The sequence below is a fragment of the Sipha flava genome, unplaced genomic scaffold (genome assembly GCF_003268045.1).
Source record: "Sipha flava isolate LNK unplaced genomic scaffold, YSA_version1 79_pilon_pilon, whole genome shotgun sequence".
Classification (NCBI taxonomy): Eukaryota; Metazoa; Arthropoda; class Insecta; order Hemiptera; family Aphididae; genus Sipha; species Sipha flava.
The window spans coordinates 1,700,400-1,725,357 of NW_020273620.1; the positions used below are offsets into that span (position 1 = coordinate 1,700,400).

Here is a 24,958-nt window from a genome sequence, read left to right on the forward strand (position 1 = left end):
ATGACAACTGTTTATTGACTACAAGAAAACGTCATCTGATCACAACGATTAGCTCCAATTACCAAATTGACATCATTGTTTTTTTATATGAATTTATTTTTAATACTGTTTGACACTTGTCACTAAATACCTGTACTGTAATACTATAAGAATTCATAAATATTCTAAATGTATTAAATTATTTTATGATAATCACCTAAAAAAAAAACCCTAACTATAATACAGATTTGTAGATTATTAAATAAAAAGAAATGTAAACTCCTCAATGTTTATTGTTAAATACAGTTGAACAAATAAAAAATTAATTTTCATAAATTGTAAAACATTCAAAAGAAAATAAAAAAATTAAGAATACAATTTAATTTTCTGATCTTATTTGTTCTACAAGTAATGCAAATTTGACAACTGTCATTACAAAATCATATCCAGAGTTAAATAATTTATCTAGATATTTTGTAATTTCATTCAATCTCGTCCTTTGATTAGGATTATAATTTAAACATTCCATAATCAGTGGTTTGGAACCTTTTTTTTTTGAGTAATCATAGTCCGTCTGTAGAACACATACACAAAATTCGAAAACCCTTCGGAACGCTAAATCATACGCATCCTTGTCCCCGTATCGAGAAGTTCCATTTATCAAACATTCAAAAATGTTCAACAAATACTTCCAGAGAGACATTTCATCAAAAAGATTTTCATCATTTGGGGAGAGAAATAAATCTCTATACTCCAATTTCATATAATCAGCGCATGGAGGATGCTGCTTGAAGTTTAAATCAATTATACAATAAAACGTCTCTACCTTCTTAATGTTTTTGCAGTTTAACATATCATAAATTATACTCTTCATTGTTAATGCAGGATAATACTTTTCCGTTAATGCGATTGGTACATAAAACTTAATGTTATCTAATATTTTACTATAAGGCAATGGTTTATAGAGATCATCTACTTTTTCGGCTTTGTGAACATCTTTTGGTAAGTTATCTGAATAAATGCACTGACATTTGGTGATTACATGACGGAAACTACTTTCTCCGCCTAATGATAATTTGTATGCTTGAACTATTGGATCATTTAATAGTTGCATATTATCTGAAAAATACAACAAAGTTCATATACAATTATACATTATACAAATACTTTGAATATAACTATTTCCTATTTAAACTTTAACAATGATATGATTTAACAACTTAATGATTAATATATGTTGTAAGTCAGTGAAAGATCATCATTTGCTAAAAAGCAAGGAAATTTCAGATTCAAATACCGGTCCAACAACAACATTTTTCATAATTTATTGATTGTCTCGAACAACTTAAAATTCAGTCAATATAAGGTATAAAATAGTTTTTTTTGGATGTGATAAACTTAAAACTTTATAAAATTCTGGTCTATGGTATAATATTGAAGGTTATTATTTAATACTAATTACTAACATTTAATTTACAATTTACCTTCTTATATAATATTATTATACAATTAACAGTTTTTAAACAAAAGTAAATTTATAGTAAGATTTAAATGAGTATCTAACTTCGAGTTTTTGCTACTCGACTGTATTAATACTTTTTTAAAATAGTATTAAAGACACATACAAGCACTATTAAATCAATTGGTAGCAAAATCGTTAAACAATTTTTTCAAGCTTTTAGGTAGAGATGGTATATTAAATACACACATGAATCATAATAGTCATAAAGATGCTATAAATACAGAAAAAGATTTTTTAAAATTTTTTAAAAATCTAAAAAATAAAATTGTTAAAGTAATAGATAGTCGCTGTATGCAATTAATTAAAGAAAACTGTATTCGATTAATTCCAACTATTGAAACAATAATTTTTCTTGGTTAACAAAATATTTATTTTTGAGGCAATTGAGATAACAGCCCAATTGTTTTTAATAAAAAAGGGAATTTTTAAAGAATTGCTTAAGTACAGAATTCATGTTGGAGATACAAATTAAGAGAAACATTTACAAAATTCGTTTTTAAAGGCAATATATTTGTAAAATCAGGCAAAGTGTTTGATTAAATGTTATGGTGAAAAAATAATTAATAATATAATTAAAAGAATAAATAAATCCAAAATATATATCATAATATTTGATGAAACAACTGATTTATTATACTATTACACTCTTATTTTACAATATTTTCATTATGGTATAATTTGTGAAGACTTTTTACAATTTATAGACTTAAGGAAAGAAGTATTATATGAAACTGATGTTAGCAACAATCCAAATTGTTAATTTAGCCAACATTCCAAAGATTTTTTTATATAATTAAGATCTGAATTTTGTCTCAAAATAAATGAAATCAGAATTTAATCTTTGGAAAACTAAATGGATTCGAGAAAATGATGATGGTTTAAATATACCAAATAATGCATTAGTTTCTTTCATACATTGTGATAAAGACATCTATTATTAACTATTAAAATTCTTTTAAAAATATATACTATCTTACCTGTTTACCTGTTAGTATTACAAGTACTAAAAGATGTTTTTTCACATTACAATGACTTAAAAATTGGTTAAAGGCCTTGTCAAACACAATGCATTATTAACATCCCATTATTATTGCTATTAACGATGTTACTAACGTCACACAGAACTACAAAATGTCGCATTCTAGCGCCATGATAATCATGCCGATGATCCATATTTGACAGCTGATATAATTTGTAATTTAATACAATGTGGTGATTTATAATGCGGCATTAATAATGCTTTCTGTTTGACAAGGTCTTAAGGGCTTATTATGGTTGAAGATCAGTTGAATGGGCTTGATTAACTATATATTCATGCACATATAGGCAACAACTAAAAACTATATTAAAAGATTTTCTAATCAAAGGCCCCACTGTTTAGAATTTATTCTTTAGCTTAAATTATTGTTTACCAAATGAATACTAAATACTTAATAAAATGTTATTCTGTGAAACATAACTACTATATAATTATATATTTAACAACCTTTAATGAAAATAAAGTGTGTAAAAAGTTTTATTTATAAATACATTAAAAATAATAACAAATAAAAATGGAATAATTTATTAAAGTTTACGATGTATCTTATTTGGTTCAAGACCATCAAATTGTTTGTTTAAAAACTAAAACCCTTCCAAACTTCAGGTCTGTCACTATCTGGAACTAATTAATATGTAAATACATACAAACCTATCAAAGTATGGTGTTTAAAATTATGTTACTATTTAAAAAAAAACACATATTGTACTGTGTATGCGCATACCAGAATGATAATAATTTTGAAATTATTCTATAAATTTGTATTTATGTCATTAGCTTGTAAAAAAAAAATTGATTTATTCCAATGTAATCTAACCTTGAAATTCAGTGTTCCTAAATTGGTGAAAACACAATATAAATATATATAATGATGAATTATAAAAACATTTTTAGAAGAAAAACAATGAGAAAAAACCAGAATGGCAACGAAAAAAAATATATATATATATATATATTGCAATTACCAGCAACCATTAATAAATTGTCAAGACTATTACGTATATAGTTAATATTAAATGAGTAGAAAAGAATAGATTGTTATTTCTTGTATTGAAGAAATTTATATTAATGTCGATAAGGAAAAAGAGCTATAGAAATTGTGATTTATCCATTGTTAATGATTAAATAATTAATGTTTACGATATTGTACACAATTTCTTTACATATATAGTTTAGATCATATTAGTAATAAAATACTTATAAGTGATTCCAGAAATTTAATTATTGAAAATATAAGTACTATGTGGTAGTGTGTTTAAATATACTATTAAATTTAACTGCACAACACAACATAAAAAAAAAAAAATAAATATTTCAACTTAAAGAGCATAGTATCGCCTTATAATACTATTAAAATTGTACGACTGTAAATCAATAAATCCAATAAAATGGCTTAAACATTTTTTTTTTTTTTTGTGATAAGTATACATAAAACGTGTATTGGAATATAGTATGGTTAGGAGTTTGCGGCTAGATTATTTATTACATTTTCAATAGCTACCTGATTATCTGAGTCAGACCAGTTGTGAGGAAAAACAAAAAAATAAGCTTCGTTAAACGTAACAAGTACTTATTACTATTATCAACCAAATGTTAATTGTGTAAACAAAACATTAGTATGATAATGATAGTATTATTAACCGTGTGGCGTACTGCGGTGCATTTGCAACAGGATGAACTACACAGCGGTTAGTGACAAATGTCGAAATAAATCGAGGACTGAAAAAACTTTGTGGTTAGACCGTTAAAATATTGCTTGTTTTAATTCCGATTTACAGGGGCTTATCACGAATGCGGACGGCAATAAACAATAATCCACACCGGGTTTCCGAAGTTCCATGACCGTTTATAGAATCTCCCCATGTATGCACATAATCATTTTTATCACGTAATGATTACAATCCAATACGATAATCAAGATTAGTGCCAATAGCTGTGTCGTGACTGTCAAGTGTTTCGGGCTTGGCCGTCAACGATTGTTTATTATTTTACGATTTAGTTATTGTAATTTTTTTTTTTTTTTCATAGTAGTAGGTAGTTACAGTACCAATCGACCGAACCTTGACGTTCTCCGTTTTCGCCCAAAGCCGACCGCTCTGGGCCTTTTCCCGTTTACGCCGTCCATCACTTTTCCTTGGACATGATTGTTCTGGAATAACAGTAAGTACTGTCTTAGCTGGGACAGCAGCGGAAACATTAACTACGACATTTGTCAGGTAAGATGTCCGATGACATACCACCTCTGATACCTGAAACACCACCGCCAATGACTAAATTGGATTGGGAAGATGATGAGGATTTCATGGATTTACCTCATTTGGCCTTGGAAATGCCGTCTGAGTCTAGTCTGAGTAAGAATTCTCAACTGGTGTATATGTTAGGACTGTGTTTTAATATTGGGTCTTGTTGGATATAGGCCCTGATGGTGGATGGAATCCTATCGATGAACTGTCTTTGCCTTATGATGGAAATGCCATTGATGAACCCGGAGGTTGTATAAAATTGAATACCTCTCCGTCAGATTGGTCATCGGATATCGTGAAAACTGATCAATCTTTTAATTCAACATTATCTGAACAACAGCCTAGCTTAAATCAAGATAACCCATCCATATGGAAAGATAAGGAGAACATTGTACCACAGGAGAATATTAAGAAATTAACTTCTACTCACAGTTGTGATAGTATTAATGAAATAGACTGCAAACCAGAGATCAAATACAATGTATCATCTGAAAATGTAATAGATAGTAAGAAAAAAGTAAATGATGATGACCTGTGTGAAACTATTGAACAACATACTAGTGATGTAGAAAATACAAAAATAAACTCAACTTTACAGAATTTACCAAATTTAGAGTTACAAATAATTAACCAGGAAGTTGTTGAAAATAATGAAAGTATTCAGCCCGATATTGTTATTTCTGAAAAGTTTTCATCAATCTCATCATCTCATCAAGAAACTTTAGTCAATGGTCACCTAGAAAATGTAAATATTAAAAAATTGTCCAATCAATCCAATAGTGTTCAAAATATATTATTAGATAATTTAATAATTGATCCAAGTGATAATGATACTAAAGTCAATTCTTCTAGTGGTGTGTTTGAAATTTATAATAATGATTTATCAATTAAGAATAACAATAACAATTCTATTATTATGAAAATCGACCAAGAAGAGTATACAGATTTCTGTGACTATGAAACTTCTTCATCCAATGTTATGAATTTGCCTTTACCAGATAGGACATCCAAAGAAGTAACTGAGAATTGCCCAAACATTGAAGAAAAAATAATAAATAAACAATTTAATGATGAACAAGCTGATGTATCACATGATATTTCTATTTTTAATGAGAAAATAGAACAAAATGTTGAACCAATTAATACTAAATCAACATTAAAAAATCTAGAAAACAATATAATTAATTCTGATCAAAATTTTGATTCTGAATTTGATGAATTCAGTGATTTTCATACATTTTCAATTTCAACTACTGAAAAAAAACCTATAAGTACAACTGATAATGATGATTTCTGCGATTTTGAAACTAATGCACCATCATTTAAAAATACAATAATATCTGAAAATTCCAAGTTTCTAACCAGCAATGATAATATTGATTCAATATTTAAATCTGACAATCAAAATATTGTGAATCACAATGACAATATTGATGACAATTTCTGTGACTTTGAATCGGGTTACTCTGGATCTGATTTTAACACAAGTCGTCAAGTTTTAGATGTAAAACAAAATTATGTACCAAAGTCAGAATTTCTTATACAACTTGACTATAAAGAATTTTGTAAAGATGCTTTTCAAGGAGATTATGTAAGTGTTTCTAATGGTTTTTCTATAATTTTTATTATTTTATTATTTTTCTATTTCTTTATTTTTTAAATACTATATAATGATTATTACTAATTATTTACAAGGAGTTATCTGATGAAGTTGACTTACAAAATTTAGACCATGAATTAGATGAGTCGCAAGTGTGGCAAAATTTAAAAGATATAGAATCCAGTCCAGCTCTTAACTATAATTGGTTGAAATCTGAATCAAATAGTGTTTTTTTATCCTCACTTTCCATTGATTCCAGAAACATAGTAAGCTAATTGCAACATTTTAATTAGTGGTTTGATTGTAAATATGCTGGTACTTAAAAATTATTTATTAATATTGAATTTAAATATGGCAGTTATATGGTGCTTCTTGGAACCCAAAAATGCCTAGATTTGCAGCAAATATGTCTAACAATCCATTGGAACCACTAAAAGCTTCTAATAACGATGCAACTGATACAAAAATATCTCAATCTTTTTCCAACAGCCCATTACAGGTGAATTTAATTTCACTTTCTTTATAAACTATTATAACAAGCTAGTATCCTTTAAACGTTAAATACATTTTTATATTATAATTTATAATAAAGGATACAGTGCCAGACCCTGAATTTGATTGGAAAAGCAGTGGTTTAATAAATCCATTAGACTGTAAGTATCCGTAAATATTTAAATTTTAACAAAATAATATATTTTCTTTTTATTTAAGTTTTAAATATTTATTTTAAAATTATTTAGTTTTCATTAACCAATAATTTGTGTCTATAGTATAACATATGAAAGCATTATTTCGTAATTCTTTATAAACTGCGTTTGCAGATACCAAATTATATGGAGTTTTAAGAAATCTAAACATTTATTAATGTAAAATGTATTTTTTAAATTTTTTATTATAAAAGTAAAAAATGTTCATTTTAATAATTTTTTTAATAAATATAATAATAATTGTTTTTAATCTAATTTTTTTATATAAAATATTTTTAAATTTTTAATTTTATATATTAACTTTTTTAAATAATTAAAATATTATATTTTATGGTTTCCTAAAATCATTTTGTTGCTTTTTAGATGATTCTATATTCATTGAATATTTATCATTTTAAAAACTTGTTTTTGTTTTCTTGTTATACATATTAGACTTAGCTAAATAACTAATACTGTAGATTATTAATTGTTAGAAATTAGCAAAAACAATCCAATATTTATTTAATAATATAAATTATATTTTAAAAAAAAGTAGACACCTACTAAAGATTACTTAGGTGTTAATATTATTTTTGTAAAATATTTGAATTTAATTATTATCATGTATAAATAAATAATTATAAAAATCTAGTAACAAGTATACTCAGTTAATTATAATTATAATACTTATACTTTATTCAACAAATTTTGCTGTGATGTGGTGTCTACTATAAAATAATTAAAATGGAACATAAAAAAATAATTTCAAACATTTTATGTATATCCTTTTTCTAGCCACAAGATGTAATAGATGGAAATTAATTAATCATTCTAAATTATCAACATTGGTAAAATTGAATAATATATTAATAAATGCTTTGTTTGTTGGTGATTAAATTTATACATTTTTTGATATAGAAATTTATTTATCGATATATAGTATTCTGTTTTATTTTATTGTTTTTATTTTCTTTGAAATATTGGCTAGAGTAATTCTGTTTAAGAACAATTTTAGTTTAATTTGATAACATTTATCCTTAAATTATAACAATATGAAGGTTCTTATTGTGTAAATTAAAATGTATACTAACAAATTATTATACTTCAGTTCTGAATTTTTTATTTAAACTCTTTGTTACTCCTATGAATCAATTTTTAATTATGCCTCAAAATTTTAAATTTTTATTATTAAAACAAAAATATTTAGAATAATTTTAAATTTATTGATATATTTTACCAGTTTTAGTTATAGATAACTCTATTCCAATAAGTAAGAATAAATATTTTATAAAGTATCTCAAAAATAACGCTTAGAGAAATTGTTAATACAATTGTTTTTGCTAAGACATTAATTTATTATAAATATTAATTTGAGTAATCTTATCCTTTATTCTATAAATATGTCTTATATGTCTAACTACTGGTCTAAAATGTCCTCTTCATTATGCTTTATATTAATTTTTAACAATGGTGGAGGAGCTTAACATGCATTTATTGTGGGCTAATTAGGTAATCATACGTCGCTACTAGACCTCGAACTCCTTGATACACTTGCACCATGCTGTACAAATGCTCGTGAGTATTATTGGTTTTGCTTTAATGTAATTAATACAAATAATACTTTTATTGCATTTATTATATTGCTTTGCTGTGAAATGATGTCTTCAAATTAATAAGTTGAGGCAGTTTATCTAACAACAATATAATAATAAATAAGTTAATTATATTTTTTTTTTCAATAAAAAATTATAAACAAAGCTAAAAATATTTTAAAATATACTTAATTAGTTTTAATCCGTTATTTTTAATTATTGTAATGTAATACAAACAGTTATTAAACTGCCTCAATAATTATAAATTTATGTATATTTGTACTATATTATTATTATTATTATTATAGGATTCTATTAATGTATTTATATAACATGATAAACATACTTATTATATTATGGTTGATACAAAAAAATTATTTTTAAAACATTTAGAAAACTAATGATTTATTATGGGCTTAATACTTAATATTAATATTTGTAATATTTTTTCCATGAAAATAAAATAAATAATGGTTCATCCTTTACTCGTTGTTGGTCTTTATTTTTTGTACTTATTAATTTATTTTTTATTTTATATTAAATAATTTTAGTTCAGCCTCAAACATGGAAAACATCTGAGGTCGTAAAAGAAGAAGGAACACCAGTCCAAAGCAGTCCTGAGAGTGTAGATGTATTTGATCAGTTTTTCAATTCTTCATTAGCATCATCATCAGATAATCAATCAATAGAGACAATAGAAAGCCCAAGCACTTCAGTGGCAACAGTGAGTCTTGAAGCACAAAGAATTTTGGATAATCTGCCTAATTTTGATGTGTTAGAAAAACCTTATTTAGCAATTTTAGAAAAAGAAAGTAATAATTTCTTTTTTAACTAGTTTATATGACCTAATAATAATTACTTAATAATTGGGTTTGCTAGATAAAAAGAACTTAATATTTCATTTTACTTGTTGAAATCAAATCCACCGAGTGCAATAAGTTTAAATAATCTGTCCAAATTGTTTTTAAGTATTGTAAATTAGTTATAACAATAATTGTGATTAATTATTGTTAATTTTGTTAATTTGTTATCTTAAGTTAATATTTTCATCATAAAAAAAGCCATTATAATTCCAATACTATTAAGGAATTTTAATATTTTTAACCTCAGCTTTTTTTAAAAAAATATATATTTGTATATATTTTGTCTTCTTGACTGTCATTTATTTAAAGCTCATTAAGTAAACATACGTTTATAAATTTAAATACTATGTATGAAAATGTTATGCTTACTAAGAGTTCCAAATTGGTTAAAAATATTTTTATTGCTAGGTAATAATATTTTTTAATTTCTAGTCCATGTGTAGAATGCAAGATCTTATTTTTAAATTGTGTTACCCATTATCTATATACACAGGGAGTTTAATTAATCTATATTTATTAAAAAAAAAAAAAAATAAGCATTCTAATTGAACTGTTACAATCTAAGAATTTGATAAATTTGTTTTAAGAACCAAAAGAGCTTTGTTGAGTTAAATTTCGAATGTTGAATGATGTAGGTTTCCTCTGTTATTCTTATTAAGATTCATCTTATTAAATATTATAATATAAATTAATAAATGTATAGTTGAACAAGCTATATATCTAATTAATTAGTACAACCAGGAGAATGATAAAAGGCCATACCATCACTATGCTCATATGCTCATATATATATATATATATATATATATATATATATGTTTAGTTAAATTTTCCAATTATTTTCAAAATGAAAAATTAAAACTTATTATAAATTTAGTAATATATATTTATATACTACTATATTATAAATATATGGTTTTTGTTATAATATTTCTATTAGAAATATTGGTTTAGCCAAAATCTCAAAACTGATCATTTAATCAATTTTTATAATTATGCATCTATCAACAGATAAAAATTAATTTACAATTGAATATAAATTAACTCATTCAACTCTCTCCTAGAACTGCTCAAATATAAAATTTGGAACATCTTATAGTTGTTAACTATAATGAAGTAAGAAATGTTTATTATATATTTATATATTACTGAACATAGATTATTCAAATAATTGAATGAATTTAAAAGAAAATTATTAATAGTAAAATATATTTTGGTTTTAATAAATAAATTATTTCATTTAAATGTAGGGAAACTAATTTATTTAAATTTAAATTAAATTAATTTTACTTAAGTTTTAATTTCCTAGACAAAATTAAAAGTTTACACCTTATTTTTCTTGTTTTTTTTTTTTTTAAGTTATTGTTAGATACATACCTTTCTTTTTTATCACATATCTACCTTATGAATGTTGAATTATCATAATAGTATTATATTTACATTAATATAAAAAACTATAAAAATATGGTTTTTAGTAGTAATTAATTTATAAAAACAACTTTTTAGACATTCAGCTTTCTTATTTTTGTCGTGGATTTAGTGGCAGTTCTAACTTAAATCTAGTTATTTTCACAATATGCATTTTTTTTAAATAAATATAGCCAAAACAATATTGCATAATATATTGGTGCTTTTAACAGTAAATTAAATTGTTTAATAGTTAGAAAATATTATTTTATGTTGAGTGAAAAGTCATCTCACTTGCCTCGTCATCAAAACCGTCACTTGATTGACCTAAATACTAAATAAAAGTATATATATTATTGTATTGACTTAAGAAAACATTTTTCTATCTATTTATGTATTAAATAAATAATCTATAAAAAAAAAAAAAACAGTCAATAATAAATTATAAATATTTTTTTAAAAAATATGTTCAATTAAAAAATGCACTGTGATGAATGTTTTATTTTTATGTAATGAAATATTTTAATATTACATCAGAAATAAATGTTTGGAAACTGAAAGAATTAAATTAACAAGTTTTTTAAATAACTTAATTATTTAAAAATAAACCATACATTTAGTATTTTTAACAATTAGTATTTTTTAACAACATTTTTCATTGTTTTTAGTGATTATTTTTCTGTACCATTTTTTTTATGTTATTTTATTTTAACTTTAACTCTAACACAGTTAAGTTATTTATTAACTTATTTCTTTTTATGTCGACTCTCATATCCTGAGATAGAAATAATGCATTTAATATAATGTTGGTTAGTATGCTAACTAGACTTTTATTTTATTAAAAAGTATTAAATATTATTGAATCTTTCCTACATTTATAAATTTATATGTTTATAAATGTATAACATAGTACTTAAATTTATTCAACAGCGTTTATTTTGGTTGATGGAAATTTGTAAAATTGGATCAAGTTTGTACTTATATTGATTCACTATAAATTTAGTTCTTCTCAATCCTTCCATTTACTTTTAACCTTATTTATTTTTGATCTCTATGCTAATGTACGAAGTACTTAAATTTACAGGTTGTAAAATCCTAAATTTAGTTTTAAGTAGAATATTCTTTTTTTAAAAATGTTTTGTATTTGTGATTTCATAACTTTGACTAAATAAACATTTTTTTAGTTATACAATTTGATAGTTTTCTTTTTTAATATATTGTAAGATAGCCCAAATTGTAAAATTAAATTTCAATTCAAATTAAATGAAAAAATATAATTGAAGTTTAAACATTTGTTGAATAAATTAAGTAGATAAAATAAATAAGGAATTATTTCAGTTATTATTTAGGTAACTTTATGCTAGATAATAACCTAACCTTATTCAATCAGATATGCAGTAAATATAAATAGACTTATTATTATTGTTTGTTAAAAAATAATTAAAAAAATTAAAAATGTAATGTGCATTCAATTTGAAAATTATTGTGATTGTTATCATTCCTTGTACTTTTTAAATTAGATTTATAATATGGTAAATTATTGTTGAAATTTGCATGAAATACCGTGTGTTTAAGGTGTTCAATGTAAGTGATTACTTATTAATTATTTTTAATATTATTTTGTTGTTTAATGTTGTTTGTATGAAATATAATTATGTTTGATTTATAAGAAAAAGTATTATTCCTTTTATTTAATATATAATGTAATTTATAATCATATTTTGTGTTACGACATCCAAATTCCATGTATGACTTATGAACGAATATCTGAGTGATAATATTCAATGTTTTTAGATTATCGATTGTTTATTGGTCATAGTCATAAATTAGGCGTGAAAGTAATTAAATAATTTATTGAGTAAATAGTACAGATAAATAATGTGTTATTATGATTACAAATATTAATGAAAAGAAAACTTCAAAATCATTCATCGTACGCACATGTGAGTACTGGATATGTTAAAAGTCTTTACTTAGGAATTAAGATGTAGAAATGCGTATTACTATTTCAAATTTGAATGCAACGAACGAAAATGTTTGCATTTATAAAACGTTCCCGAACGCAAGTATTAATAAATGTAAAACCTTTTGTTAAAAATAAGCTTTATAGCTTCATCCTCGGAATTTTCTCGTCTCATCTAATTTAATCTAGGGATTTTACAATTTCATTAACAATACGATCAAATCTGTATCCAAATCGAACATGTTATTTTTAAGGGTTTTTTATCGCCTCTCAAAAAAAAAGTGTTAAACTTAAAATATGATAAAAATTTAAATAATAATTACTTATTCAGTTATTGCGAAACCACAAGCTTTTTCTTTCCAACTATCATATAACTGAATTCGTTACTAAAAAGTAAAATGTTGATTACCTATCGAAATATATTTATCTACGCTCTGCATGCATTTCAATTTTGTTTGCATGTTTTCATGAATGAAATAGTTCAACCATTAAATTGTATGTTTATCTATTGATGTATACATGTATAGTAAGATATTTTTTCACTGATCATACATTATTATCGTCGGATAAGTAAGAGTTATACGACCTAAATATTTGTATATAAATGCGACGACTTATGATTATAGTAATGGTTACGGTTGTACATTTCTAAATTATAGAATTTTTTTTAAATTTCTTTTTATTTTGTTTTAAAATTGTTGTTGACATACTTCGAATTCAAATGTATTGTAAAAGTTTTCAACTTGCATATATCCGTTTCAATATTCTATATAGTTAAATAGTTAATATTCTTTTTCTGTATAAATTACCCTACATTCACAAAAGCGCATGTATTTGCCGTTGATTAAATAAATAATAATGAACTTGGTTATTACCGAAAATTGGGATATTTGGTGTGTTGGAAATAAGTTTCATATATTAATTATACGAAATATGGCTCACGTCAAGGAGTGCCAAACACCTGTGTATGTTCTTATTTTACAAAACAATTTTGAAAACATTTGTAACAAAAATTTTCTATACTATTGTATTTTGTTGGTGCTCAAGAGTAGGTATACTGTATTAAAAAGCTGTTTTTTTTACATTTTTTTTCGGTGGTATGGTTATAAGTGCAAGCAAAAACCTAAAATAGTGTGAATCTGTAATGGTTGAAATTTGGTTGAATTTCTCATTCTCATTTTAGGAAGTTATTTTATTAGTAGTTGTGTGAAAATAAAGCTATTATGTGGTATAGTGTTTAAATAACTACGAGATCAATTTTCATACGGTAGTTGACTAATTTAATACATTTTCGATGTTCATTTATAATCGATTTATTGCCTTTATTAAAATATACGAGTGCCTACACGAAAAAATTGTGAACACTTTTGTAATCGTACGGCAAGATTTGAGACATATTTTTGGGTGTGCTAGTTGAAGTGACTCGTTGACGATCCTCGACCGTCCTCTGCCATTTATCTACTACGTTAATACTTAAATATTTAACCGTAATTAAAACCAACATGTCATTTCGTGGACGAGTGACCCGTGCCCACGCAACAGACTCACTATAATCACAATTGAAAAACGAAAAATGCATGTGTAAATTAATGTGTGAAATGATTCTTGTATATGGTATTACACTTCCCCCCCCCAACAAATTTAATACATTAAAATAATTCAAAAGATGACATTTTATTGCGGTTCAAAATCGCTAAGAGTTGCTAAATCCCTCGGATCGGCCCAGGAAATGTTTATCCCGATTTCATAGCACTCGTGTTAATTAGCTGTTTGAATAACGCAACACAGTATGTTCCATGTCCTTCCGCAGCACCAGTAAAAACGAAATAGCGGCATCCTTAGCCTGGGCCGGATTAAGCACGGAGCCTGGGAGCCCGGGCTCCAGGCACTGAAATATTAAAGGCCCCGAAGGGGCCTTTTATTTCAGGCCAAGTTCAAAATAATTTAAGTTTAAATTTTATTTTGATAAAATTTTCGTATTTTTACTATATGAATTACCATTGATTATAAATACTAGTATAATCAATGGTATTACGCAGTGTGCTAGCTACCACCTGCTTACGTGCGAGCAGTAATATCGGTTTGGAATAATAGGACCTTATGATATTATATTATACTTAATATAAAAATAGTATGATAAAATATAATTTGTTTGCATTCACCGAACCGTCTAGGACATTACGTTATTACGACAATATTTTGTTATCTGTAGATTTGATTTGAATTCATTTATGACTATATTTAGATTGTATTTCCTAGAAACATATGAGCGTCGATCGTCGACCATCATTTACGATTTAACTGTAAACAGTGTAACAATTGGCACGTAGTACGTAGATAGGTACACATTATTTGATATTTCATACTTGTTACGAAAATGTCACAAAAATGTGCTAGTGGAGCCGTTAAGCGAAAGCTTAAAAAAGAAAAAGAAGAAAATATGAAAATATTACTAAATAAGGTAAGTCTATTGGCTATTTAAAAGATATTAATTACTATCCCATGTATGATACATAATGTATCATGGCGTATCAGTAAATTGTATACTGAAATATTTATGTTTTAAGTTTTAACTCGCAGTTTTTATTTAGTCGTTAATTCGCTATCTATTACCTTTATTTAATTTTTTATTTTATCACTAAAACTAGTTTCTATATTATATGCCTAACAATTGGTGTTACAAAAAAATGAAAATATTTACTGCCAAAATTGGAAATATAATATAAATAATAACATAATTAATAAGATAATAATATAATGTATAAGAGTAAATAAAAATAATACAATAATTAATAATAATAATATATCATAATATAAATATAATATCATATTCATACGGGACTACGGGAAATTATCATCTGCATGCGGTTACGGATTTATCGACATACGTTTACTATTGTAGTTTTGTCCCGCATAATACATGTTATATAATATATATATAAATCTCTGTCTGTCAATTCACTAGACATAAAATAATATAAAACTCAAAATTAAGTACATTTAAAATTACGCTACTCAATATATTTTAAAATTTATTTTGATTGAATGAAAGTAATTAAAATTTTAACTTATTGTAAAAAATTATAATTTGAAGTATTTAGATAAATGTATTTTTTAATTCTACTACAACAAATACCTATGAAATATTAATTCAAATACTTTATTTATATATTTAAAATATCTACATTACAAGACTGGCAAATAAAAATTAAAATGTAGGTAGCACTTTTTCAGTTTTTAGATTTGATTATTATTTCTTATAAAAATAAAAGTGTGTCTATAATTTTGCTACTCCTATAATGCCAACAAGTATTAATTTATTTTAAGGTAGATATTTAGTAGTTAGTAGTTAGTACATAATATAATTTAAAATATATATTTTCTACAGGTCCCTAAATTAACTTCTTTTTTTTCGAAATCTGGTTTTGAAATGAACGAATCATGTGCACATAATCTTCAATCCGTTCAACTGAACATAAATCCTGGGCAAAACTTGGGCAATGATTCGCATCCCGGAGAAACTTCTAATGCTTATGTAAAAACATGCATTCAAAATATAGAAAATGAAAATTTGTTAAATAATATTAATAAACCAACTACGGCGATTAATTCTGAAACCTCCACACCATCTACTACTGTTACACATATAACTGATGTTAATAGTTGGTCATCCAATCCAGCTTTATGGCCCAACAAAAAAAATCAAGCTGTACAATACTGGATACATAGAAGTAGATTACTCCCAACCAAAATTTAAATAATGATTTTACCGCTTCTAGCCGTGTACAAAAACATGATAATAAAACTAGAACTTGTTCCCCAAATTTTTTTTATTTCACTACAAAAAATGGGGAAACTGTAAATAGAAAGTGGCTTATATATTCTCCATCAACTGGGAATATATTTTGGTTTTATTGTATTCTTTTTGGGAATCCTCAGGACAAGTTTAGTTCTAGATATAGTGACTGGCCTCACGGACAAAGAGATATTAATAAACACGAACGAAGTGTTATTCATTTAGAATCACTTAGAATATGGATATCACGTACCTGTACATCAAAGACGTTGACAATAGATTCACAGCATAAATTATTAATGGAGCAACAGATATTTTACTGGCGAGAAGTTTTACGTAGAGTATTTGAAACGTTAAGATATCTTTGTGGAAGAGGTCTCGCATTAAGAGGTGATAGTGAAAATTTCGGCGATGAGCAAAATGGAAATTTTTTAGTTACTCTTGAGTACTTATCAAAATTTGACCCATTTATAGCTAAACATTTAAATGAAAATTCAAATAAAGGTAGAGGTAAAAAATCTTATTTATCTTCAACGATTTATGAAGAATGTGTTTTAATAATGGGAAATAAGCTTTTGAAGATGATAACAAAAGAAGTAAAATGTGCTAAATATTTTTCTATAGTTGTTGACTCATCTCGTGACACTTCTCATATTGATCAACTAGCTATTATTTTACGATACGTCAAGATATATGATTCCGTAGAAGTTCATGAACGTTTCTTATGTGTTGAACCTGCTGTTGGTCATTCTGGAAAAAATATTGCTCAAGCTATTTTGAAAAAACTTGAAGAACTTGATTTGAATATATTGGATGCAAGGGGCCAATCGTATGACAATGCTTCAAATATGTCTGGGAAGTTTGAAGGAGTACAGGTGCATTTGAAGAAGTCTAATAAGTATATGGATTTTATTCCATGTACTGCACATTCGTTAAATTTAGTTGGAAACAATGCAGTTGACAATTGTTCAGCTGCATCCGTATTTTTTGAGTTTGTTCAACATTTATATACATTTTGTTCAGCCTCTACATATCGATGGGAAACAATTTGTGGTGATTTAAAAAGAATTGATGGGAGAACTGTAGTCTTAAAGAGTTTGAGTGAAACACGATGGTCATCTAGAGCACACTCTACTAAAGTACTTTGTGAGAATTATAATATCATACTTAATCGTTTAAAATATTTAAGTGAAAATACGGAAATAAAAAAAGATGCACGAAACGAAGCACAAAATATAATTAACAAAATGACATTACTTGATATTGCTTTCATGACAGTACTATGGAACAGAATTTTAGAAAGATTTGACAAAACTAGTGTTAAATTACAAGAGAAGTCACTTGATTTATCAGTCGCTGTTAAGCTTTTAAAATTTTTACGGGAGTATATTGGTTCAATAAGAAACAATTTCAATGATATAGAAAAAGTGGCATTATCTCTTTCTAAAGTTATTTCTAAAAAGTATAATACTGAAAAAAAAAGAAAAATAATTCGTAAATTAACTCCAGATGAAATGATTCGAAACGAAGAAGAGACCACTTTTTCTGGGCAGGAGAAGTTTAGAGTTGAAACATTTATAGTTATAATGGACAAATTAGATATATGCCTGCTAAAAAGACTTGAACAATATAACGATTTAGATAGAAAGTTTGGATTTCTTACTTATTTTAAATCTATGACTGAGAAAGAAATCGTAGATATGGCAAAAAATCTTGGTAAAATATATCCAGACGACCTTGATTGTGACATTTTTCCCGAAGAAATGATACATTTTACCAAATTAGTTGATGAGCAAGATGAAGAAGGAAAAATTAAAATGCCATCAGCACTAAAATGTCTTCAAATTATACACGATAATAAACTCAATTCAGTGTTTCCCAATGTGGAAGTAGCGTATAGATTGTATTTATGTCTTCCAGTTGCCAATTGCAGCGCAGAAAGAGCATTTTCAAAATTGAAAAGAGTGAAGAACGAATTGAGGTCTACCATGAAAAATCCACGCTTGAACGCTTTATCATTAATGGCCATTGAGAGGTCTCTACTTAAAGAAATAAATACAGATGAAATAATTGTGGAGTTTCAAAAAAAGAAAAGAAAATAAGGTACCTAATAAAGTTAATTTTAAAATATTTTATTTTTATTTTGACATTTAAACAATAATGTTGTATATTTGTATGTAACGAAAATTAACTAATATTTAAAGATTAAAAAAGATATATCTGTACCTACAATCAATTAATTTGTATCATTTTTTTAAAGAAATAAAATTCAGTTATTGGTAATTAATAGTGTATGAATTAAGGGCCCTTTGGACTACTGGGCTCCAGGCCCGATAAACTCTTAATCCGGTCCTGTCCTTAGCGACACTCCCATCCTTCGGTGTAGTTACGTCACTGATGCAAGGGTACAATGTACACACCGCGTAAATATTTTATGCTGTTCTCATACACGCGTCGCGTTACAATTGTGTGATGTAGGTTAAACTGACACGTGAAAAATGTGAAGTTCGATTAAAAAGCCTCCGCGTCAACTTAAGTAATGTTTATTTCTAAGTACAACGTCGTACCTACCAGGGCCTAAAATGTTCTGTTTTTCGTAAACTAAATGTTATGTAAATGTTCGTAGCTATGACGTACTTGGTAGCAGTGGTGCCGAACACGTACTTTTATGGGGCAGTTCGCCCCTTAATTTAACTATGGTGGTGGGTGTCTGGAGTTTGGGTGGGTATGGGGTGGGTTAGGTAGATACATTTACACTCTAGTTAGTAAATCTTAGGAATGTACAAATTAAGTGACACTCGATCTGTAGATGGTAGTATACTATGATGCGATTGAGCAATTCGCCCATCAATGCATGTCTTTATACCATATCAAGTATAAATACATACATTGTCATTTATATCTACTTTGCACACATGATGAAACTAAACGTCTTTCGGTTCTCAGTGTTTAAAAGTGATTATACAACATGCGAATACATATTTTAAACATTTTAAGATAGTTACTTAAATTATCAATAGCCCCGTGAAAATTTTTTGAAAAATCTTTTTAAATTAAAGTTGTTTAAAAAATAAAATAAACTGTTTTTTTGTTTTACATTTCTTTAATTTTAATAACGTATTTAATATTTAAATAATTAAACCTATATTTATACACGCTTCAAATTGATATTAAATGTTTTTTTCTTAAACCACTATGAAGTAGGTAAGCAATAAGTAAGGTAAATGTGTAATAATTAATATTTATTTTATAATTATCATTTTCAGTCTGTATGATTATTGATTTATTATAAAATATCAGGCATTTTACTCGATTATAATTTATATTATTATTATTATGTGCTGTTTTAAGCGGCACATTTATCAATAAATACAACCGTATTCTAAAATAGACTTAGCAGTGCGAGCTGTCGGTTATAACCTCCTACCCTCCTCTTGATACGTCACTGCTGAATAGTACCTATTTAATAGATGAAATTGGAGTGATAAATTGCGAGCGAAGCGAGCGACTTTATGATGATTAAATTTACAATATAATCATTCAATCATGTAACTTGTCATTATTTTACTCTAATTTTTTGGTGGTGGCATTAACAAATATTTATACTCTTCCCCATTAAATAAAATACAAGTCGGCGCCATTGCTTGGTAGTTGTTTGAGTGAGGTCCTGAGTCCAAAATTGATCGGGGTGACCACGCGTCAACTGGCGCCGGATATAAAATATTAAAAAAAAAATAAATGTGGATTGTATTAATTACAAAATTATATTATACTCAAAAAAAAAAAAACGCGGCAACAACCAATGTAATAACTAGGGAGTGAATGTTTATGCTCTAAAAAATCGAAAAATATACTTAGACTGTAATTAACGGCGCTTTCCATTACCGCACAAACATAACCCAATACCGCATACAGAAATAGGTAGTACGGAACTATTCAAAATATGCATAAATAAAAATTTAGTTACGATATCGCAATAATATGTTAAGGGGGCCACACGCTACGATGAAACATTACGGTTTTCATGGTCACAGTTAAACAGGTAGGTTTTCATAGTTACGTTTACATCGTAGTGTATCGTCTATTGGTTGAATTTGTTTTAAAATCGAGTCGTACTTCAGTTTTTATTAAGTTTATTTCATCTTAGATATTGCAATTTTTTTTTTTTTGTACGTCATAAGTTCGACGCAATTGATAGCAGTGACTGTGGTAAGTGCTGTTTTATCAAAGATAAATACTATGGAATGTTCCGTTTAGAGCGGTTGTTAAAAAGAGAAAAGATTTCTCATATCAATTTATTGAACGAGCTGAAGTTAGATTCCGGAGATTGGTTTAATTTTTTAAGAATGGATTAGCATACTCGCTTTGAGTGATTGAACTTGGTAACTCCTTAAAGAAAAATACCGTTAAGGGAAGCAATTTCTCCCCATGAAAATAAACATATCGGTTTTATATCGGGAAACTCACACATTACAATTTGAAATGACAAAAGGTAAACCCACCGTGTTTAAAATCAAGGCTCGATAGAAATAAAAACCTTCGTGTTTCAACGTCAGATTTTTCTCTCACACTTCCGTTCTGACCGACCGTTTTTACTGTGAAAATGAAAACCTTATTGTTTGGGCACCTTTATTCATGGTACTTATTAGTTCAAATTAGTGATGGGAATTTTACCGTAGAAAATATTCGGCAAATTTTACGGAAATTTACTTAAATTTTTATAATAGTGTATACTTTTTTTTTTACTAATTTATTACGATCATAATAACATGTTTATAACTCGGCTAACCAGTACTACCACTGGACACTTATCCATAGAATCTCAAATATTATAGTTAAATATGTATAAGTATGAGTAGTATGTTTAATAAAATATGAAAATTGATTGGATGTATAGTCATGTTATAACGTTCATCAATCTTATTTAGCAATATTGTTTCTTCCATTTCAAGTACCTAATGGGGAAATTGGAATATGAGTTATAAACACAGACTTCTATACTAACTATACAAGGTATTGTCGATATTTACTGAAGCTTGGCTTATCAGTTTCCGCCATTTTGTCAGTTGGCAAAACATTGAACGTTACATTTAGTCCTGTGCAGCATTATATTGAATATTCTTTTAAAATTGATTATTTATTATTTAATAGAAAATTGTTTTTCACTCGTACAAATATATTTTAAGCTATAAATTTTCTCAGGACCATTTAGATATATTTTTCTCTAAAATTCGTCAGCGTTTTGGTAATAATAATAACCCTAATGTAATAGAATTTAAATCATCTATGAAACAGTTGTTTTTTAAAAATTCCATCTCTTCATCTTACGCTGCTAACTGTATTGAAATGCACAATAGTAGTGTTGAAAGTATATTTGAACTATGCTGGTCAAAAAGAAATTCTGATGATTTATTAAACACTGAATATGAAGAAGAATCAAATCTTTCAGATTTTTTGATAGATGAGACTGACCAATCCAGAATTATTAAGGATAATATTTTTTATTATATTACTGGTTTTATTGTTAGAAAGTCACTTAAAATAATTGATTGTTCAACATGTGTAGACAATCTTATAGAACAATCAAGTGAACATAACTATAGTCATAAACATGTCTATTCTGTATTGACTGGTGTGAAAAATGGAGGTGGGTTATTAAAGAGTTAAAAAAATGTTATGAAATTAATTAAATATATTGGAAATTCTTTAATCAAACTAACTAACAATTTTACTTCTTATATATCTGGTTTATCTGCAAAAATAATGATTTCAACCAAAAATTATGATTATAATTTCAATATCTTACAATGACATGTTCCGATCATTCATTTTTAGAAAATCATAGATTAGATTTAGTAACACTAATCTGTAAGGAATATTTAAAAATATGTCTACATCATGTTGCCAAATCAAAAACGTCTTCTATTGTTAGTAAACGGCGACAATTGACCAAATTAGTATTATTTAGTAATATGTGATTGTATATGTGTATACTGTGTATACTGTGTATATTGTGTACTGTGTATGTTTTAATAATAAACTAATATGTATATATTTGTGATAAACATTGTTTTCTTTTTTCTTAATTATATTTGGTTTAATCCTTAAATTTTCACATTATTTAAATCTGATTTAATAAAGAAATATCAAGGAAATAAGTGTTTGATGCATATAGAATAATAGATTTTGTTGCCAACCGACAAAATGGCGGCTGTTCACTTTATCAGCTTCACTCATAGCCATGTAAATTATATAGTAGTTACTTATCTAGTGTAGTATAGAAGTCTGTGGTTATAAAATGTTGTTTGATTTCATTCAAAGCTTCTGGTGCTACAGAAAGTCTTGACGTATCACTTTTAAGAATTGTAATCTAATTAACTATTAGACGAACAAGAGTGATAAAATATTCAACATAGTTTCAATATTGATCTGATAATATCTTGCGTTTCACTGTTTTGTTTAACTTTTCTATTATCGTAACAAAAATAAACATGGACAATAAATATGTTTAATAATATAATATTATTTAATATATATATAATTAATAATAAATTTAAATATTTTTTCAATTTACTAACATTTATATAATCAGAAACTGCCAAATTCTAATTTGCTTCTAAGTTGCTAACTTTTTAGCCTCATTTAGACTTTTTTTAAGTTATTTTTAACTTTGGTTTTTTAGGACTCTAAACCCTGAAATTGTTAAATCCTAATTACGCCCATGTTTACCATTAATTTTGAATAAATACCACAGTTTAAATTTTAATAAGTAACTGGAATGGCTAATATCGACTTGAAGTTTACCAAGCCATAATTTAAATGGTTTGAATAATTACAAATAAGATTTTTGACATTTTTCATTTATGCTATGTGTAGGTATACATAATATAAGGTAAATAAATGAACAATTTTTTCAGTTTTATATACAAATTAAACTTTTATTGATGCCACAAGTACAATTAAATAAATAGGTAATATATCAACTATATATTAATATAAATATGCAAAACAATACATTATAGTTAAAATATACAGATAGGTAAAAATTTATTGTGATTAATACATAATACATAATAAATTATAATACATATTTTAATGATACAAAGAGAGTTCCATTAGCTAAAGTTCTAATAACAGTAAGAGTTGGATCTGGTAAATTAGTTAAGTAACTACCAAAAAGTTACAATCCAGAATTTAATTCTACTTGATAAGCATGAAAATGCCTGTCTAAACCAATAGTTATTAATGGAATAAATATTATATATGGTATCATTGATGTACCTACCTATTACAATTTTTATTATTTTTTCAAATATACAATTGTCTAATGTTACTCCTAATACTAAAACTATACCAACTCTATAGAATCACCTTTAAAAACCATCCATGATACAAATGATTTTAATTCAATAGGTAATTGCTTTAAAAAACTAGACTGTATTTTAACAGTTGTGGAAATAATACAACTTTGACCTAATTTTAAATCTAGTCTTAAACCAGTTTGTGTAAAATATCGATTCATCATTTGCAATTGAAGCTTATTTGTAAGGGTATAACCAAGGTTAATTCGACATGGTATTGAATTTGAAAAAGCTTTTAAAATATTATATTTTGCTTCAAAGCGTATTGAAGAAGTCAATATCAAAGGCCCGTTTTTAATTAAAAGACTGCCATAATGGGTTAGAAAGTGAAATTTTTGTTTTAGAGTACTTTGAAATAATAATAAATATAGCTGATTATATTCAGCAACTATATTGTTTCATAAATAAGAACATTCTGGTTAAATTTTTTTCGGACAGCAAATATCAACTATTTGGCGTAACATTAAATATAATTCCCAAATTTCAGTTTTAACGGGAATCAGCTTACCAGCAATTAATTCGAAATATCGAACTAGACAAAGCATCTCTGAAGATGACATAATTATACAACCATTATTCAAATTATTTTGGTTAATTGCAAGTAGTGAATTTTTTTTTTCAGAGAAACCATATTCAAATAACATAATAAGATTATTTAAACATTCTAAAGTAAAATATTTATCTTTTATTAGGTGTGTTAATTTATTTTTATGATTAAAGCTATATCATAACGAGCGACTTCTTCTGTAATATCATGCATAAAATCACATAGGTACACTATTCACAGTAACGTGATAATTGGGAATTTTATTGAATACACAAAGTTCACATATACCTGTTTCAGAAACATTGGCTTTTAGGAGATCTAATTTATAATTTTCGGCATTTCTAAGATATTCAGTTCTTT

The 24,958-nt window shown here is 26.2% G+C and overlaps 4 protein-coding genes across 6 annotated transcripts; 3 read left to right on the plus strand and 1 right to left on the minus strand.

Annotated features, from left to right (window-relative positions):
* Nucleotides 1–351: 351 nt before the first annotated feature.
* LOC112692961 lies at nt 352–4,319 on the minus strand. The gene is made up of 2 exons (XM_025567803.1): nt 4,042–4,319; nt 352–1,098 (listed from the first exon to the last, which is right to left on the minus strand). Exon 2 carries the CDS (start codon nt 1,091–1,093, stop codon nt 359–361), a length of 735 nt encoding a protein of 244 aa, XP_025423588.1. The 5' UTR covers nt 1,094–1,098; nt 4,042–4,319; the 3' UTR covers nt 352–358.
* A 99-nt stretch (nt 4,320–4,418) lies between these two features.
* Nucleotides 4,419–9,628, plus strand: LOC112692960 (aftiphilin). 3 transcript variants are annotated; one of them, XM_025567800.1, is made up of 8 exons: nt 4,420–4,700; nt 4,757–4,891; nt 4,957–6,374; nt 6,479–6,649; nt 6,742–6,882; nt 6,976–7,036; nt 8,579–8,644; nt 9,213–9,628. In XM_025567800.1, the coding sequence occupies exons 2-8, from the start codon at nt 4,762–4,764 to the stop codon at nt 9,494–9,496; spliced, it is 2,271 nt and encodes a 756-aa protein (XP_025423585.1). In that variant the 5' UTR covers nt 4,420–4,700; nt 4,757–4,761; the 3' UTR covers nt 9,497–9,628. The 3 variants fall into 3 exon arrangements, with proteins under 3 accessions (XP_025423586.1, XP_025423585.1, XP_025423587.1); XM_025567801.1 differs by having other exon boundaries at nt 4,419–4,891; XM_025567802.1 differs by lacking the exon at nt 8,579–8,644 and having other exon boundaries at nt 4,421–4,700.
* A 5,492-nt stretch (nt 9,629–15,120) lies between these two features.
* Nucleotides 15,121–16,651, plus strand: LOC112692933. The gene is made up of 2 exons (XM_025567755.1): nt 15,121–15,355; nt 16,283–16,651. The coding sequence occupies exons 1-2, from the start codon at nt 15,272–15,274 to the stop codon at nt 16,649–16,651; spliced, it is 453 nt and encodes a 150-aa protein (XP_025423540.1). The 5' UTR covers nt 15,121–15,271.
* A 338-nt stretch (nt 16,652–16,989) lies between these two features.
* Nucleotides 16,990–18,792, plus strand: LOC112692934 (zinc finger MYM-type protein 1-like). The gene is made up of 2 exons (XM_025567756.1): nt 16,990–17,836; nt 17,969–18,792. The coding sequence occupies exons 1-2, from the start codon at nt 16,990–16,992 to the stop codon at nt 18,790–18,792; spliced, it is 1,671 nt and encodes a 556-aa protein (XP_025423541.1).
* Nucleotides 18,793–24,958: the final 6,166 nt, after the last annotated feature.

What these genes read in the sequence shown, in the direction of transcription:
- LOC112692961 (XM_025567803.1), bottom strand. Translation starts at nt 1,093, where the DNA reads ATGCAACTATTAAATGATCCAATAGTTCAAGCATACAAATTATCATTA.
- LOC112692960 (XM_025567801.1), top strand. Translation starts at nt 4,762, where the DNA reads ATGTCCGATGACATACCACCTCTGATACCTGAAACACCACCGCCAATG. An exon ending in GCCGTCTGAGTCTAGTCTGA is followed by an intron (nt 4,892 to 4,956) that starts GTAAGAATTCTC and finishes TGTTGGATATAG; the next exon opens with GCCCTGATGGTGGATGGAAT. An exon ending in TTTCCAACAGCCCATTACAG is followed by an intron (nt 6,883 to 6,975) that starts GTGAATTTAATT and finishes TTTATAATAAAG; the next exon opens with GATACAGTGCCAGACCCTGA.
- LOC112692933 (XM_025567755.1), top strand. Translation starts at nt 15,272, where the DNA reads ATGTCACAAAAATGTGCTAGTGGAGCCGTTAAGCGAAAGCTTAAAAAA. An exon ending in TGAAAATATTACTAAATAAG is followed by an intron (nt 15,356 to 16,282) that starts GTAAGTCTATTG and finishes TATTTTCTACAG; the next exon opens with GTCCCTAAATTAACTTCTTT.
- LOC112692934 (XM_025567756.1), top strand. Translation starts at nt 16,990, where the DNA reads ATGGAGCAACAGATATTTTACTGGCGAGAAGTTTTACGTAGAGTATTT. An exon ending in ACACTCTACTAAAGTACTTT is followed by an intron (nt 17,837 to 17,968) that starts GTGAGAATTATA and finishes CTTTCATGACAG; the next exon opens with TACTATGGAACAGAATTTTA.